The following is a 19,911-nucleotide window of genomic DNA, read 5'->3' as shown; positions in this document are numbered from 1 at the left end:
AAATCTTTAATAAAAAAAAATATTCAAAGAAGCAAAAATAAAAAGAGAATTCACCTTCAAATAAACTTGATTGATGGATCCACTTACAGCTGCTGACATTATGACAAAGAAGACCAGGTATTATTTGCCTTCTGATGGAAAAATACAACATACCCAATGTCCTTGCTAACAGCATGAACTTGATCAAAGATTTGGAATCAGCAACTAATTTTCAGAAAACACAGAAAATACTAAACGGTACTAAATGATTTAGAGCATGGGAGATTGTATGGGTCAAATGTTTGGGTTACTTCTAGGTGAATGGATGAAGGAAGAAATTATAAATCTTAAATATTTAACACATTTAAAAAATTAGCATGGCCAAACAATAGTATCTAGACATCCACATCTAAAACTACAGAAAGAAGCAAGTACAAGAATGTGAGTAAACTGTGTCTTCATGTAACAATGTTGATAGGTTAGGTGAATTAATATGTGTCAGAGTTAAGTTACGGAGGCTTATTTCTGATCACAAAACATCACCAATCTTCTAACAACTCAAAAATAGTTCTAATATTAAATTGCCATGTTCATGCCTGCAAGCAATTTTCCAACTCACTTATTCCAGTTGAGAGTCACAGGGACCAGAGACTATTCTGGAAGTTCAGGGTACAAGCTAAGTAGGACCAGTGCCCAACAGGACGCGCTTCCTACAAATTACACTCACATACACCCACTCACTCCAACGGGGACAACTGAGAAACACCAGTGCTCATCTTTGGGGTATGTGAGGAAACCAGAGCACTAGGGGAAACCCATGAGTGTGCTAACTCCACACAGACACAAGCCTTCACCAAGAATCAATTTTCCCCCTCATAAACATTATAATGAAACTACATTGAACAAAGCAACATTATTCAAAGACCTATACAAAAGCCAGGAAAATGGTCACCCTTGGAAGAACAAAGGTGCTGACCAGGCACAAGGAAAGGTTTTCTAGGTTACGTATAAAATTTCATTTTTTTAATTGAGTGATGAAGATAACAAAGATAATCTGCTTGTATTAACTCATTAAACCATCTATTATTTTTGAAGTATTTTTGTATTCATATTTTACTTTACAACAAATAGTTTAAAATGAGAAGTGACAGGGTTTAAAAAAAAAAGATCAGGTAGATTTGCAAATGACAAAGCTTCTAAAAATGGGGAAAAAAAGAAGTTAAAATTAAGGAAAAGGCCCATGAATGTATGCTTTGCTTTTTTTATTCCCTAATAAATCCCAAACATCAAGAGTAGTGTCCAGAACAAAGCAGGAATTTAATATTTCTTCAATGAACATGAAAGCTTAAATCATTTTACACTGTAACATAACTTCATTGACAGGTTCTTGGAAGTAGTAACTTTAAGCAAAACAGTATGAAAAGCAGGTCCTCAGAAACTTATTCAGAGTGGACTGGAATTTTTTTCCTTAACAATTTTTTTTTAAAATTAAATGACACTGAACATTTTGTTTGTTTCTGCCATTTTTATTTTTATGTTAAATGTTTTGGCTGGAGAATGCCCACAGTTCTGTGTGGCAAAGTTTGTTTTTAAAATTTATTTATTTTTGTTTAGAAGAAGTGGGGAGAGTGGAGAGAAAAACAGGCTGATCTACTGTGATATATTGCTGAGGGGAGCAGGAGTAAGACAGGAGAGGTCTGCTGGGCCCACGTGGGTCACCTCGCAGGCTGGGGATCAAACTCATACTGCAATGGCGAGAGATAGTTTGATGGCTGAAGCTTTAGTCCCTGTGCCACCAGAGAGGCCCTTCTGTTACAAAACTATGTAGGGATTACTATATCCTCAATCTACGGAGCAGCAAAAATACCCACAGACAAAGTTTAAACAGATATGAGCTTCAATCCAAGGTTACAAAACTCTTAAGAAACACAACAGAAGACCAAAAAAACAACAGAATTAGTGCCCTGAGCACTTCAGATAATAACACAGAAGCTATAAAATAGAATGTTAAGTGATTTAAGAAGTTAAAAAAATATGAAAAATTTAAAATACATTTTAAAATTAAGAAAAAGCATATCTGAGGAGAATTAGTGAACTAAAATAAAAATATGAGGAAATCATACAGAATGGAAAACAAAGGAATGCCTATAAAATACAAGTGTAAGAGGCGATAGGAAAGAATTTCTAGTTGTAACAAATTTCCAGTAGGTATTACAAAGAGAAAAAAAACAGATCATGCAGCAAGTCAATCTCTGAAGAGATAATGACTAAAACGTTAAGAGTAGAAATTAAAAAATAGCACATTCCTTAGTGAAAAACTGTATCTTAAGGAACTGAATTTCAGAAACAACCAAAATTTTATGTTCAACTCACATGATTAAATCTTCTTGTAAAGGCAACTGCATTTGGTGCAGAACTGTATTTTTCTTTTTTATTCCATCCACAACTTGAAAGTTCCTAGAAAATTAAGGTGAAAATAAATATGAATTCAATAAATAGCTAAGTTTTCTTGTTACATTAAAGGTAACAGAACATTAAAAAAATGACAGTTATGTCCTTTCTGAGTATTGTTTTAATAGGAATGTATTAAATATTATAATAATTTAGCTAAATCACAAAATTAAATTTTACTAGTGGAATATAACAAAGCAAAACTGTGTATAGGTAATTAGACATATTCCATAGGCAGACTAGAAATTCTTCTCTGAAAAGATTGGTACTCCAAGAGATAAAACAGGTAATGAAAGCTGAATTCCCCACAACAGACAGTGAAGCCCACTAGTTGCCATGTCATTCAATTCCTCAGTTACCAATCAAACTTTCCAGAACCTCACTCTTTGCTCTGATAGTTCAACCACCCCGGACAATTCTGAGCAGGAAGGATTAGGATGGGGTCTTGACACTCTTCCAACTCACAAGCTCTGTCAACAGAACTCAAAGGGTCCAAGTACTTAGAAATTGGAAAAAGAAAAAGCATTAATTTTTTTACTTTATATTAACCTTTAACTGAAATAACACCCCTTTTAATTAAAATGTAAGCCACAGATTACACTAGACTTGGCAAAAATATAATTAGTGACTTTTTCACTAAGACAGGCATTTTCACATCACATTACAGTTGGCACAATTATCTCAAAAATAACAATTTATGGCCCTCCCTGGTGGCGCAGCGGGTTAAAGCACTGCACTAAGAAGCTAAAGCCGTTCCGCATGAGTTCGATCCCCGCCTGCCCCAGAGGTGACCACATGGCGTGGCAGACCTCTCCTGACCCGCCCACTGCTCCCCTCAGCAGTGTACTTTGTCGATCTGCCTGTTCTGCTCCCCACTCTGTCCCTGGTGAATCCTCTCACCCTCCGCATCTCTAGCCTGTACCCCAGTTCTGTATGAATAAATAAATCTTTAAAAAAAATAAATAACAATTTATACTCACTGCTGTTTAGAAATATGGCAGTTATCAAACCCACATCCAAACCTTATTAAGAAACACATATATGTGATATACAACAACTTAAAAATATGGGCCCTCCCTGGTGGTGCAGAGGGTTAAAGCACAGCACTAAGAAGCTAAAGCCACTTCAGCATGAGTTCAATCCCCGCCCCGGAGGTGACCACATGGCGCGGCAGACCTCTCCTGACCCGCCCGCTGCTCCCCTCAGCAGTGTATTTTGTCGATCTGCCTGTTCTGTCTTTGGTGAATCCTCACTGCCCCTGTACCTCTGGCCTGTACCCCAGTTCGGTATGCAAAAATAAACAAATATTTAAAAAAAAAACAGATAGTACTATCTGCTTCACAAAATATTTTCTCTTGAGACAACAAACAACTATAAATGAAAACAGATTAGTGGTTTCCAGGAGTGGGATGGGAGTGACTACAAATGGGTAACACAAAGGAGAGGCCTTGGTGGTGATGGAATAATTCTGTATCTGACCAAAATGGCTGGACAAATTAACATGACAAAATGTCACATCACTACACAAACATAAACACATTTCCTGGCTTTGATAATGTATTATACCCGTGTAAGATGTAACTTCTATGGAAAACTGGATGAGGGTAAGTGGGACTCTCTCTACACTGTTTTAGCAACTTCCTATTTGTCTATTATAATTATTTGTGTACTATTCTTTTTGCAAATTCCTGTGAATCTGTAATTGACACAAAATGAAAGGTTAAAAACTGTAACAACTGAAATTGCATTAGGTCTCCAGGTACTCATCCATTACTTTCTTCCTAAGTCTTGAGATGGATCTATGGTTGTGGAGACAGCAAACAAAAGTCAAATAAATACATAATTAACAGTATTTTATACTTGATCATTCCCTTCCTTCTTAAAAATACTTCCTTCACTTGACTCATCAAACTGCATACTAACCTTGCTTTCCTCCCAAATCACTGGCTGCTGCTTCTGTCTCTTCTGCTAGTTCCTTTCTCATCACTAAATAAGACCATTCTTTTTTCTACCTATATTCCTCCCTTGGTGATTTCACCTACACTTTTAATTATCTCTACTCCACACCGACATCTTCCAGTTATTATTTCCAGCCTGGACTGGAAATATTTGATAGTAACTGAACATTCTTTTCAGAGGTCTAACAGACATGTAAAACTAAATCTATCATAAACAAACCCCTGCTCTTTCCTCAAAATCTGCTCTTTGGTCTTTCTTCACAAACTATTCTGCATACTCAATATGAATCACAGGCCATGAAGTTGTGAGAAAAGCGGTAGTAATTTTCCATCTCACAGAATATCTTCATTCTTCTTGGCATCACCTTGACATCTCTTGCACCTATAGTATCTAACAACTTCTTCCTGCTTCTTCTGGAACCATGCAAGGCTGGGGGGAGCCAAAATAACATGGCCTGTGGTGAATTCTCACCTGTGTGCTAAAGTGCACATGACTTGGGCTCAGCAACACTAGAATTTATTTATGATGGGGCAGAGACAAAGAAGTTGGGCGAGAGGAAAAGGAGAGGCAGGGCCAGATAAAGCAGTAATGGTGCCAAGGCCTTGAAGGACGGGAGGTTGGGTAGAAGGTCTCAAATGTGTGAGGGCTCCACAGGAGCACTGCAGCAGTCAGCACCACTGTGAAGGCCAGCCGAGGCAGCACTGGACATGGGACTGGAGGCCTCGAGGGCAACAGCACCAGTAGGAGGTTTGTCAGAGCTCTTAAGTGTTAGAGCTCTTAGAGATGCTGGGCATAAAGCCGGCAGCAAACAGCTCTTTTAGAGACACCTAACAGAGTCAATGGTGTCACGCAGCAGGCAACAGTGGAGGCAGGTCCCGGCCCTGGGTGTCAGGTGGCGGAGGGGGTGGTGCCAGAGGACAGGGATCAGTGTAACAGCTCAACAACAGGTCTTCTCAGGAGAGACACCAGACAAGCCTCTCAAAATACCTCTTCAATTCTCCAACCCTCTTCCTCTTTCCAGCTGGTTAGAGGCTAGCTTTTATACTCTCTGGGGTGCCCACCTTTCAAACCTGATTGGTTCTGTTATTTGATTGGCATCCAAGAGAGCTCCATTCAGACTGGTCTATTTGCAGTCCCAATCTATTTGCATAACTGAACACTAGGAACCAAAGTGGGAGGGGTGGGGGTGTATTTGGGCTTTGTAACTAAACATGGGGGGGGGGCTGCTGTTTGAATGATGCTGGTCATGCTCCAATGAAGCTGGTCCATTTTCAATATCCTGGAGCCTGACAGAAACAGGAAAAGCTGTGCCCCTGTCTGGACTGGACCTCTACTGAGGTCAGGCTCCTGGGCTGGAGGGTTTCAAGGAACCATGGATGGAGTTGGCCCCATTGGGGCTGGATGCAAACAATACCTGGTGCCCTTCACTGGGGCTGGGTTTAATAACCAAGAGGCCCTGCTTCACTTCTACCCCCACCCTGATCCAAGGCACCATCTTTCACCTGTCCCCTTAATTCAGTCCTTGGTATCACTTCTTTCCCTCCATCTGGCTTCTCCAGATGGCAGGTGGCTTCCCCTAGGTGGCAGTCAGAAAGAGTTAATTAAAACCTAAGTCAGAAAATACTACTCCTCTGCCTGAAACCCTCCACTAGCTACCTACCTTTTTCAAATTCATGGTCCTTGAGGCTCCTCACCATCTAGCCATCATTCCATTTCTCACCTCTCCTAAGTCTCCCTTATTACTCACCTGTCTATCTTCTCTCTCTACCTGAACACTCACCTTACAAACATCTATAGGGCGTCTCCTTTTCCTTCTCTCATCTTTACCTTCTTGGGAAAGCCTCCCCTGTCTAAAACCGCAACTCCCACCACTGTTTTCTGTTTCCCTTGTTTCTTCTGGTCATTTTATGTTTTCATGACATATCTGATCTCACTTTACAAATGTAAGGCTTACAAAAGGAGTAAATTGTAGTCCTTTTTTTCACCACTTATCTCCAGCAACTCGACACTAGGTACCAATTCTTGTTGAATCACACACATAAATGTAAAACTGCAACTGACAATAAAGACGTGAGAGTGCTAGGAGAGATGAGAAATCTCACTTGACAAAGTCAAATTTGATCTAAGAACTGAAGTATGAGTAATTAAGAGTTAAACAGGATGCACAGAAGCTTAGTGCTGGGAGAGCCTAAAAGGCCAGGAAGAAGTAGAAGGATCTAAGATGAGGTGGAGAAAGGAAGAAAAGACAAAACGATGATGAGAACTGTAGACCATATTAGTATAGTTTATCTTTACGCTCTTTGAGCCACAGGAAGTCACTTAAATATTCTAAGCAGAGGGATCATATGAACAGATTTAACATTTGGAAAGACTACCATGGTTACTACCATGGTTACTGGGTAACCCTATAAACAGGGTCAGAGTAGATGCAGGATATGAGGGTAGCTCAGTTGAAATAAGATGGTTTTTTGGATTGGATTGTTGAGAGTACAAAAAGAATGGATAAACATGATACTTAAGATATAAAAAAAAAATTACTGGTGGCCCTCCCTGGTGGTGCAACAGGTTAGGATGCAGCACTGCAAGCTAGCCATGGCCACTTCGGTGTGAGTTCGATCTCCAGCCCTGGGAGGTGATCCACATGGTGCAGCAGACCTCTTCTGACCCGCCTGCTGCTCCCTTCAGCAGTGTACTTCATGGATCTGCCTGTTCTGTTCCCCACTCCGTCTTTGGTGAATCCTCTTACCCCCTGCACCTCTGGCCTCTACCCCAGATCTATATGCATAAATAAATAAAAATCTTTAAAAAAAAAATCACTGGGATCAGTGTGAATTAGATAAAAAGGAAATTTTAAGGTTGACTTTGAAATTTCACATTCACTTGAAGTCATTATCCAGATCATGAGTGTCTAAGTTCCTAGCCCCCTAGCTCCAAACGATTATTGAGCACTAGAACTGTGGCTACTCCAAATAAAGATATGCTATAATTATAAATTATATACAGGATTTTTAAGGCTTAGTACAGAAAAAAAAGAACATAACATGTAAATAAATTTTACACTAAATACAAACTGAAGTGATAGTACTTTGGCTGTCATAGATTAAGTAAAGTCATCAAACTTAAACTATTTCTTTGTACTTTGTAATGTGGCTACTAAAAAATGTAAACTTACATGAACACCTCAATTATAATTCTATTGGACAGCACTAATCTCATGTGAAACAGAAATACAGTTATTGCAGTTTATTTAAAAGGAACAAGGAAAAAAAAAAAACACACACCTAAGGAGAAAAAATAATCAGCTTTCTGCTTGTCTTATTTATAGAAAACATTGTTCTTCTTTTTCTACTGCTAATCTATTCAGAGAGCCCCAAATGGTATGGGGGTGTGATGGTGGCGGTGGTTAGAAAAACACAGAACTATAGAAATGACAAGGACTCAGGTATCATTTAGGGCCATGCCTTTATTTTCTGAGTAACAAACCTGAGATACTAAGAGATTGTTACTTACTTGAGAAATCACAGGCTACTAACAGCTACACACAATATGTGAGATATCAAATATACACTGGTCTCTGAGCCCAGTTTCTGGCAGAATTCCTCAAACCTTTGTAATTTGGGTGATAAGAACACTAAGAGTGCATTCTTTGTTCTAACACTTGATGGGTCTGTCACCAGGGTCCAGACACAAACCTTCTTAAACCCTGGCAATTCCCTGGGAAATAGGATTATCTTTTGTTCTAATGAGGCAACTCAGGGACTGGTCACTGGGAAGACCAAATCCATAATTTGAGGCTTAGACGTTTTAGTCCCACCTCCCATTCACTTAAAAAGGGAGTGGGCTGTCTGGATTGCTTAGATGTTTTGCCTAGTATAAATAATGCTGTAATAAACACAGGCATGCAACTATCCTTTTGAACTAATATTTTTTGTCCTTAGAGTAGATCTCTAGGAGTGGAAATGCCGGGTCATATGGTAGCTCCATTTTTAGTACTCTGAAGAATCTCCATACAGCTTTCCATAGTGGTTGGCCCAGTTTGCATTCCCACCAGCAGTGTAAGAGAGCTCTTCTTTCCTCCACATCCTCACCAACATTTATTGTTCTAGTTTTTTAATATGTGCCCTTCTTACTGGGGTAAGGTGTTATCTCACTGTAGTTGTGATTTGCATTTTCCTGATTATAAGAAATGTTGGACATTTTTTCATATGCCCGTTGGCCATTTACATTTCCTCTTTGGAAAAGTGTCTTTTAACTTCTGCTCATTTTTTGACTGCATTGTTTACTTATTTTGTTGCTGAGTTGTGTGAGTTCTCTGTGTGTCTTTGTGACAGCCCAATTATGCAGTGCAAAAATTTTCTCAAGAAGATGTGGTGTATATATACCATGGAATACTAGGTAGCAATCAAAAAAGATAAGTGTCATTTTCAGCAACATGGGTGGAGCTAGAAAGGATCATATCATGCTCAGTGAAATAAACCAGAAGGAAAAAGAAAAATATCAGATGGTTTCACTTATAGGAAGAATACAGGGAACCAAATAAGGGACCAAAAGGAAAAAATAACAACAACTAAAAAACACAACTAAACCAACCAACCACAAAAAGACAACTACAAATCAGAGACATTCTGCAGGGGAGAGGAAAGGAAAGAGACCAGGGCAAGGGTAGGAAGAATACAAAGGACCATGGTGATGGTGCATGGATGAACTGGCTGTAGAAATTCTATGGGGACTACGCCTAAAAAAGCAAACATTGCTTAAAAATAAATAAATACATTTAATTAAAAAAAAAAAGAAGGTAGTGGTCTGAATATGAAGATAACAGTTGATGATGTCTACAAGGCAAAGCCTCTATAAAGATCCTAGTAAGATGGGGTTCAAAGAGGTTTCAAGTGGTGAACACATCCACATTGGGAGGGTGATGCACCCAACTCCAAGAGGACCCTCTCAGATCTCAACCAGTGTATCTCTATATAACTGCGTATCTGTATCCTTTAATAAAACGGCAAAAACCAAGTGTTCCCCAGCTCTGTGAGCCATTCTAGCAAATTAACATAACTCGAGAAGGGGGTATGGGAACCTCTGATTTGCAGTCAAATCAGAAACTGTGGGTAACATAAGAACATGCAGGTAAGGCTGGCATCTGAAATGGGGTGGGGACAGTCTTGTTTAAAAGCTTTAAACATTTAAAAAATACGAAATATAATGTGACATTCTAAACTATCACTATTTTAAATATTTAAAAGAAAGTTATCAAAACTACTCACATCTGGTTGAATGGCTTTAAATACTGGAACATCCATTAGTGTTATCTGACCCTGAAAAAGTAAACAAAAGTAACAAAATGATAATTCCTTCTTTGTGACACACATTCTAAATTAAAACTATATTTGGAACTGAATACTCAATTTTGTAAGGGCTTATTTCTAGCCATCACAGCCACTGCTATTTTCTTGTGAGATAAATGAGGTAAAGAAAATAAAAAATTATTTTAAAAACTTGGGACAAAGTCGCAGAATAAATCAAATGCAAAAATCTGATCTACAGGTACATGAAGCAGTGTTTTTGATGTGATATTAAATCATATCTCCTCAAACAGTAAAATAAAATGTGACATTAATAAAAATATTTTCTTCTCAATTTATAAGAAATAATGAAACACACTTGTGGTTAACTCAAATCTAAGACGTGTAGATAGTTATTAACCTATTTCATTATGGCTAGAGGAGGAAAACAACACCCAACAACATACCAAAAACTATATATACTATGACCATGCAGAGTTTATTCCTAGAATGTAAGAGAGGTTCAAAAATCAGGAAATCAATATACTCTTAAATTATGGGAGAAAGAACATAAGTGGACATACATCAATTGAGAAATACACTTTCCTAAATATCTTTCATGATATTGCAATAATGCTTTCAAATTTCATTTTCAATATACTTTATTTGCTTAAGTCCAGAGAGTACTTTTTATTTTTAAATGTAGCACTGGCTTGCACTATTGTTGGCATTTTGGAAGTACAGAACTCCCTCCCAGCCCCCAATTACTGCTACCACAGCACACCAGGCACCAAATCACCCAGTCCATTGTGCTCTCTTCTCTCTCTATTCTCATCCTCTTCCTTCAACCCTTTCCGCTCTGGATACTTCAGAGGTACAGTCAGCTTTCAAGGGTTGGTTTTTAAGCATGTATCTTTCTGATCCGTTTTGACATCGTCCAGTATTTATCTTTCTTCTGACTCATTTTACTTAGCATTAGCCCTTCTAGTTCCATCCATACAAATGGTATCAGTTTACCTTTTTTGATCACTGAGTAACATTCTATTGGTACTTATACCACACCTTCTTCATATTCAACTTAAAAAAAAGTAAAAATATTTCTAACATGTCAAAAAAGTATATTTGGCCTGGAGAGATGGTAGAGGTAGAGATGAAAGCAGTTACCATAAAGGTACATATTACTTACACCAAGTTGTAAGTATAACTTATGAAACTGCCTGAGAAGTATCTATTGCTCATCTTACTTTCCCTACTTTAACCCTCTCTTCCATCATCCTAGAACTTTTTTTTTCTTAAACTCATCTTCTCTGCTGTACCCACATTTTCTAATGCAAAATATGAGCTAAAACTGGAGAAAGTTGAGGTGGGAGGCTTACCGCATATTCTTCTGGTGTAACCTTTAGAACATCAAATACCACGGCATCAAAGCTTTTCTTCAGTTCAGAACCCTTGTCACTTAATGATTCGGAACTGCTACTTTTCTGTTAAAATGAAAGAAAATGCAGCCATTTGAAAACTGTTTCACAGTCAATGTTATAGAAACCAGACTGATTAAAAACCAAGGAAAGAAAAATACTGTAGAAAAGTCAGGAAGAACATACTGCTTAGTTGATAAGAGTACTGAATGGAAGGGTCAGGCAACTTGGAAACTAACCTGGACCACAGATGTTTAGATTCCTGATAGACAGGATTTTAACAAATTCAATGATTCTCAAATTGGGTAAAGGGAAGACAGGAGAGTAGTACTTAGTTTTTAAATGAATGTATTTTTTGTTAAGACAAAAACTCATTTTTACAATAACTACAAAAAAAATTCAGAACTCCATTAAATAATCTAATCTTGTTATGTGATGTCTGTCTGTGATAGTACAACTGATACTGTTATCCCTATTATATTATAAATTTAAGTGTTTTTTGTTTGCATTTGCTGTTATGAAACAAAAGGTGGCTTCTGGATCTGAAAATCTTTTATTTTTTTCAATTTCCACTTCATCTGTATTATGAGATAAAAACATATTCATGGTGGCCCTCCCTGGTGGCGCAGCGGGTTAAAGCACAGCACTGAGAAGCTAAAGCTACTTCCGCATGAGTTCGATTCCCGCCTGCCCTGGAGGTACCACATGGCGTGGCAGACCTCTCCTGGCCCGCCCACTGCTCCCCTCAGCAGTGTACTTCGTTGATCTGCCTGTTCTGCTCCCCACTCTGTCTCTGGTGAAGTCTCTCACTGCCCCTGAGTCTCTGGCCTGTACCCCAGTTCTGTATGTACAAATAAATAAATCTTTTCAAAAAAAAAAAAAAAAAAACATATTCATGGCATTAGACCATCCTCACGGTAAAAGCACGGATTTATTTTAACTTTATCCCCTTTTAAAGTTACATTATTTTGGTTTCAGGTGTATTATTTCTCACTTCAGCCACTATATGTATCATGCCATACCGGTCACTAAATGTCCAGTCATAATCCATCACCAATCATGACGTCCCTTCTAACCATTTCTTTCTTGCTCCTCCCCCTCTCATTAACTGCCATTCTGGTGTCAGCACCAATTCCAGAAGTGAATGAAGTTATGCAGTATTATTTTTCTCCTTCACAGTAAATGTCCTTTTGTGACTGGCTTATTTTACTTAGTATAATGCCTTCAAGGTTCATCTATGTCATAGCACAGAATTTCCCCTTCCTTTTTTTAGATGATGCTTTACTAAATGGTGACAAGATTATCAGCTTATACTTAATAGCACAAAAAACTGATCAAAATTTCAAAGATCAAACTATAAAATGTCAACCTAGCAGCTGCTGTATGTCAGTTTTAAATACTTCAATTTTTATTTCCCCCTGCTTTAGTAACAATTAAAAATCAAAGTCAATAAAGAGGAAGAGACCTGTGATTAATTTGGAAAATCCCCAACTACCATTATTTCAAATATTTCTTCTATTTCTTTCTCTTCTCCTTCTGATAATCTCTTTATGTGCAGGTTACAACTTCTATTGTTGACCCACAGTTCCAGTTTTTGGATATTGTGTTTTAATCTTTTTTTTTTTCATTCTCTTTTCTATCTGCATTTCAGTTTGTGAAGTTTCTACTGACATATCTTCAGGCGGAATGATTCTTTTCTCTATTGTCTACCAGAAGTATACTGGTAAGTCGATCAAAGTCATCTTCATTTCTGTCAGAACAGTTTTGACTTTTAGCATTTCCTTTTGAGTTTAGATTTTCAATATCCCAGCTTTCATTTATCTATCTGTTCTTACATCTTGCCCACTTTTTCCATTAGAGATCTTTAGCATTATTAATCATGGTTATTTTAATTCCCAGTCTGGTAATTCTAAAATCTCTGCATACCTGAGTCCGGTTCTGTTGCTTGCTTTGTCTCTTCAGACTCTGTTTTTTCTCACCTTTGTGCATGCCCTGTAATTAGTTGAAAGCCAGACATGATGTATTGGGTTACAATAACTGAGGTCAACAGGCCTTTAGTGTAAGAAGAATTTATTTATCTAGGTGGGATTATACTGTGTTTGCTGTTTGTTGTTGCTAGAGGTGTATGAGTCTTCAATTTCTTCCAGTGTCACTCCTTTCGTCTTTCCTGTTGTCTTTGGATTTTCCTAGAAACTCCTCTTTTGAAAGAGATTTGAGTTTCACGGTTCTTTCATGGTTGCAATCCTTTATTACACAGGAATCCTGTTGATACGGTGGAAAGGTAGAGAGGAGGGCAAATATCCTATAATCTTACAATCAGACCTCAATCTTTAAGTGAGCAAAGTTATAACAAAGTATGAAAAGCTAAGGGTTTATGTAACATAGCAATATGTAGTATTCTTCCATCTAAGTTTCAAGTGGAAGATTACTAAAAATCTACTATTAAGAAAATTTGGGCCATTTTGAGCAGCAATGAACGTGAAGATGAAGGCCATTTATATTTACTTAGTAAGACAATGAGGAACATAATTTACTAATACTATAAAGTTTAATAGCTGTATTTTAAGAGTAATAAAATTTACTATCAGTCAAACAGATGAAAAATAGCAGAAAATAGAAGTACAAGCAGACCACTGTTGCAATAATCTAGACACAAAACAATGACCAAATTAAAATGGCAACAAAAGAAATAAGAACTGGTTCTTAGAAACATGAGGTGGACAGGTGTTAAGAAACCTGCCAAGGGCCCTTCTTGGTGGCACAACAGGTTAAGATGCAGCACTGCAAGCCAGTCATAGCTGCTTCAATGCAAATTTGATCCTTGGCCCCAGAGGTGATCCACAGGGCATGGCAGACCTCTCCTGTCTCGTCTGCTGCTCCCCTCAGCAGTGTTCTTTGTTAGTCTGCCTATTCTGCTCCCTATTCTGACTCTGGTGAATTCTCTCACTGCCCCTGCACCTCTGGCCTATACCAGAGTTCTGTATGCATAAGTAAATAAATCCTTAAAAAAAAAAAAAAAAAGGACACCTGCCAAGCACCTCCATTCTGTGGTAGTTGCTTGGCTTGTATACCCTCTCAATACGAAGTTGGGTAAAATCTGTGACCTGTTTCTAACCAACAGAATATGGCAAAGATGAGGGGACTTCATTTCTATGACCACTTTACAGAACATTGTAATTTCTGTTCTGCTAGCAGACTCTGACCTATGCCTCAGAAAATGTGTTGGGCAGAGATGGAAGTTAAAGACAAATTTAAAGATTTAATCTTAGATGACTAGGAAGATGGTGAGAGTATTAACAGAAATCAGGGGATGGAGTTGGGCTATTTTCTTTATAGGTTGTGAAACAGAACAGTAATAAATAACTTGCTTTTGTTCATTATTATAAGTAAAACGTCTGATCCACCAGATATATTTAATAAATGACAGTTAAGTTTTTTTAAATAGATGCATACAAAGCTGTGACAGAGGCCAGAGTGTGGGGGTTGTGGGGGGAGGTGAGAGGATTCATCAGAGACAGATTGGGGAGCAGAACAGGCTGACTGACTGAAACATACTGCGGAGGGGAGCAACAGGAGAGAGAAGTGAGGTCTGCTGCGCCATGTGGGTCAGCTCCCTGGCAGGAGATTGATCTTGTGCTTTAGTGGCTGCTGACAGCATCATAGTGCTGGAAACTTGTCCAACCTATGTGCCGAAAAAGAATCTAGATGTGTATTTAACTCCACACACAAAAATTAACTCAAGATGGATTAAAGAATGGGCTATAGTAAGACTTGAAACCTAAAATACTTACAAGAAATCCTAGATGATACACTACTACCTATCCATTACAAAGATGTATTTGGGGACACAACTATTCAGGGAAGCACCTCCAACAGTATGGGAAATAAAAGGAAAAATAAACAAATGGGACTACATTAAACTAAAAAGATTTTATACTTCAAATTCTACCAAAAGAATGGCCATCTACAGTCTGGGAGAAGATATCAGCACAACAAACATCTGACAAAAGGGTTAATTTCCAAAATATATAAAGAACTTGTACAGCTCAACAAAAACAAGAGATTTTTTGTTTTGACAAAACAGATTTCTCCAAATATGGACATTCAATGGCCTACACGCACATTAAAAAAATGCTCAATATCACCTATTTCTGGGGAAATGTAAGTCAAAATTGCAATAAGGTAGCACCTGACTCCCATGAGAATGGCCTATCAAAAAAACATGACATAACAAATGTTGGTGAGGATATGGAGAAAAGGAACTCTCATCCACTTAGGTGGGAAATGGTATGGAGAGTGCTTTAAAAAATAAAAATAGAAATACTCTATCATCCAACAACACTACTGCATTGTGTTTATCCAAAGTACATGAAAACACTAATACTAAAAAATATATGCACTTCTATGTTAAGAATAGCATTATTGATAACAGCCATCTCATGTAACCAAGTTGAATGCCTAATGACAGAGGACTAGTTAAATGGTGGAATTTGTACTCACTGGGACACTGCTTAACTATTAAAAATATGAAATGGTGCTTTTGGAGAGAAAAATGGATGGATCTTGAGGTGACTATGCTAACTGAAAAAAGCCATAAAGTAGAAGTAGTTGCCAAATGTTACTACCCATTTGTGAAATTTAAATAACCAAAGAAAACTGACAATGCACAGCAAGGATAATTCCTAGATTCCTGTAGGAAATGGGGAAACAGAGGCAAGGAGGGGGAAGGGAATTTTGGTGGAGGGTGAGTGAAGTTTGCGCACATATGGAGAAATGTGATGCTAAAGGAAACAGATGCTGACATTACTAGGGAAAGGAATAAATAATCTAGATTTACAGACAAAGCAAAAAAGAAAAAAAGCAAGGTAAAAATGAAATCACAATAGGTGATCTAGAGAGAACAACTAGTTCAATGTATAATCTTAACACTCTAGCTGCAAACCAGGGCAGCACTTCCAACATACCAATGTGGCTCTTTGCTCTCCTGCAAAAGGCTAGAAATAAAGGGATCTAGACGGTATCTAAAATATAGTGGTTCTAAATCATCGAATCTTTCTTTGCCTCACCTGTTCTAGTACCTTCCAGGTTAATGTAATATAAAAATATCTTGAGAAGAAATTCTACATATTCTTTAAAACTAAAAAAGTTTCAGGTTAATCATTGTCAAGTATCTGAAATGGGTAAGGATTAACTACTTCTATGATATACAGTGCACGTATGAATGATACAATTTAAGTTTTTTAAAATTAAAAAATCTGCGACCCTTTTTCTGAAGATCTGACATAAATCTATGACCAACCATAATCCTTGAAGAATAAGAACGCCACGTAAGAAACTTTACAACTAAGTTCCTGAACGCCTCACCTCCGAAGCAGTAGCAGCAATATTAACACTGCTAGCCTGCCCGTTCATCAGGTCCATGCTTCCCACATCAGTCCCCACGCCTGTGTTAACAGTAACAGAAGACTGGTGGCTTCACGTCCAAGATCGCAAATACATTCTTCCTGTAAAAAATAAACAGAAAGTTTTAAATATATCTTTTGAAGGTTTAAGAAAATAAATCCATGCCACCATCATGGTTAGAAATATTTCCATTTTGCATGAACTCTACATTTTTTTAAAAAAAGATTTTATTTATTTGTGCATACAGAAATGGGGTATAGGCCAGAGGTGCAGGGATGGTGTATGGATCACCTCCCAGGTGGGGACTGGACTCTGAAGCAGTCACAGCTTGGCTTAGCTTTGCAGTGCAGCACTCCAACCTGCTGTGCCACCAAGAAGGGCCAAACTCTACTTTTATTTCAGTTAAAACACTAAATCCAGTTTGAAGACAAATCTATATGCTATTTTCCAATGACTTTTACTTAAATTACCAGAAATAATGGACAGTATCCAGCACATATTGCTATTACGTTCTTCAGCAGCAAAGCAAAAACATACTTTCCTCACTTGTGAGGAAAATTAAAAAAACTTACAATTTTGAGTAAATAAAAATATTTTTAAAAATTGGGAAGTTAACACCTGGCATAAAACAATGAGTTCTTATACACGTTAGTCACCCCTTAACCAACAATACTGAAGTTTACCTTTCCTGGCAATGTAATTTACAGAGGTATTACAAATAATTAAAAATAAAAGAATTAAAAATAAAAGAACATGTCATAAAATACAATATGTGGTATGTTCAATCCTTTACCTCACTGATTTTCACAAATATTAGATTAATTAAGGAAGATAATGATATACTCAAGATAACACACAGCCACAGAGCCTCTGAAAAATGCTGGTCCACTGAGAACCAAGAAGAAAATTAAAGCTACCCATAAGTTTAGTCAAATACAATGCCATGCTTTTTCTGCTTTCCTAGGAGACAATCATTTACTTGAGGTCCAAGCTCTTTCTACAGATACCCTGATGTGCTATCTAAGTAACTTCAACCATTTGGTTGGCATGTCTCTATAAAATGACAGGAGTAAATGGATTTTAAGGTCCTTTTCCAACTTCAAATTTCTATTATTTTTTTATAGGAGAAATAAGTACCTATATAAATTAGGTAATTTAAACTATATTCACTTTAGAAACTGAGTTTGAAAATGTCAGTAATAATTTCCTTAATAGTACATTTCCTCTTTCTGAAGAAGCAATAGAGACAGTGACTTAAAAGAAATTCCGAAACAAGACTGCCCAAGTTTGATTTGTGCATGCTGTTTAAATTATCCATACTCAGTTTCCTTGTCAATAAAACATAAATAATAAGTACCTACTTCATAAAGATGTGGAGAAAAGAGGTGAACTAATACATGCAAGCAACCAGTGCTGACACATAGTGATGGTGGAAGTTTACAGTAGAAAGATTTAGGGACGAAGGTCTAATAAGTACAAAACCAGAGGTGCGGGTAGGGATAATTAAAGCCAGTCATTAAACCAGCTATGGGAGTTTCCAAGAATCTAAGATGGGGGGGGGGGGGGAGAAGATCTAACTGTTATTAAAAAAACAAACTTAATCCCAAACCACAAAATTCCATATGAATGAATTTCCCAAAGAACACTATAAAAGAACACCCCTTGCTCTGGCAAAATGCAGATCTTGTACCAAGACTACCACCAGCATCTGGGTCTTTTCCCTAATAAATCTGTCCCTGTCAAATGCAGCTTTCTGCCCCTCTGTCTGTGCAGGCATGTCTTTTATACTAACAAGTTGCCTTTTTAAAATACAGCCATGGCCTATTAGTGTCTATGCAAATGTCCTTTTCCTTCATAAACTGGTTGTGTGCTGCAGAACAGGAAAATATGCCGAAAACTTTCTCAGGGGATCCTGAGTACCCCAATGACCAAGCCCAAACACAGATGCAAATTTTGTCAACTGTCTACAAATAAAGTTTAAATTTAATAGAGTATTTTAATTAAAAAAGACAAGAACCTTAGAAATACACCTTTGGCAAAGTACATTTTGGTGGGCATCACCAAAATCCAAACTGTAAACACTCTAGATGTAGAAAATGTGTTCTTGATTTTCAAGTGTCTAAAATGCCATTATTAATGATAGCAGCTGCAGTCACATCTTAAATTTATCTTCATTTCTTCAGATACATCCTAATGCTAAGGATACATACTACCTGCTAAGTCCAAAACACTACTAGAATTTTTAAAATGATAAAATATTAGAAATTATGGATTTTAACACTATTTAAAACCCATTTGTAAAAAGTCAACATGAAAGCAAATAGAGGTATTTTAATTTCCTCCAATCTGCTTCATTTTACCGCTTTAATATCCTGATGACACTATATTAAAATCAACTTATATTTTACACTGCTATAAAAAAATAAGCTTTGGTCCAAATTCTCTCTGACATCAATATTCAGTTTATAATTGATTTATTTTACTATGCATCCTAATTATAGATTAATTTAGATATGAATTCACAGATCAGGAGTGCCCCCTAGTGTTAAGAAAAATACTTTAAATATTAAAAGAAATTTATCCAATCTATTTTATACACCAAACAATTTTATTACTATTATTTACTGAAAAAGAGAAAATACAGACCAGGAATAAACATTAGTAAATCATAATATATTACAGTAAAGAACCAAGGTTTCCCTGCCTACTTTTTTTTTTTAAAGATTTATTTATTTATGCATACAGAACTGGGGTACAGGCCAAAGGTGCAGGGGTGGTGAGAGGCTTCATCAGAGACACGTGGGGAGCAGAACAGGCTGACTGCCGAAGAGCACTGCTGAGGGGAGCAGCGGGCGGGAGGTCGAACTCCACAGAAGCAGCCGTGGCTAGCTTGTTCCTCAGCTGTTGTACCACCAGGGAGGGCCCTCTCTGCCTACTTTTAATCAAAATATCATTGAAATATGCCATGAAAATTAACGTCATATTAAATTCATTAAGTGTAAAAAACAACAACAAAAAGGCACAACAAAGGCTACATTAAGAGCACCTTATTTTCTTTATAGGCTAACTCCTTGCAAATACATTGCATCTCAAAATAATTTAATACTGCCGACATAGAAAAAGACTCATGTGATACCAAAAAACACCACAAGTCCTAAAAGACAGAGACATGGGTTACACTTGAGTAGGTAGTAATTCAGGACCTTTCTGTGCTTTACATACACAGAAGTTTAAACTAACAAATTAAATATATGCTTTAATATGCTTTTCCTAGTGCTATGAACGGCACATTATTCATAATGATATCAGCATCACAATATCTCTTCTTTAAATTCATTATTTCACTTTCTTCTGAAACTTCTAAAGACACTAATTTTGTTTAATGAATGAAGAAGGGGTAAAAATGACAATTTCTCAGTGTT

The 19,911-nt window shown here is 37.3% G+C and overlaps 1 protein-coding gene across 5 annotated transcripts in view; it reads right to left on the bottom strand.

The window, feature by feature from the left end:
* Positions 1 to 19,911, bottom strand: part of RALGPS2 (Ral GEF with PH domain and SH3 binding motif 2) — a 128,785-nt gene that overhangs the window by 81,684 nt on the left and 27,190 nt on the right. For 3 of the 5 annotated variants that reach the window (XM_012729104.1, XM_012729106.1, XM_012729105.1), the window contains exons 2-6: positions 16,451 to 16,590; positions 13,013 to 13,078; positions 11,048 to 11,152; positions 9,654 to 9,704; positions 2,353 to 2,436 (exon numbers count right to left, since the gene is read on the bottom strand). In XM_012729104.1, coding sequence (XP_012584558.1) covers positions 2,353 to 2,436; positions 9,654 to 9,704; positions 11,048 to 11,152; positions 13,013 to 13,078; positions 16,451 to 16,507 — 363 coding nt within the window. In that variant the 5' untranslated portion in view covers positions 16,508 to 16,590. The remainder of the gene's footprint in view (positions 1 to 2,352; positions 2,437 to 9,653; positions 9,705 to 11,047; positions 11,153 to 13,012; positions 13,079 to 16,450; positions 16,591 to 19,911) is intronic. The other 2 variants (XM_012729107.1, XM_004688515.2) reach the window with 1 other exon arrangement.

The sequence above is a fragment of the Condylura cristata genome, unplaced genomic scaffold (assembly GCF_000260355.1).
Source record: "Condylura cristata isolate star-nosed mole 26May11 unplaced genomic scaffold, ConCri1.0 scaffold00024, whole genome shotgun sequence".
NCBI classification, from domain to species: Eukaryota; Metazoa; Chordata; class Mammalia; order Eulipotyphla; family Talpidae; genus Condylura; species Condylura cristata.
The sequence above is the reverse complement of the archived record's forward strand: the minus strand, read 5'-3'. Positions and strand labels throughout refer to the sequence as shown.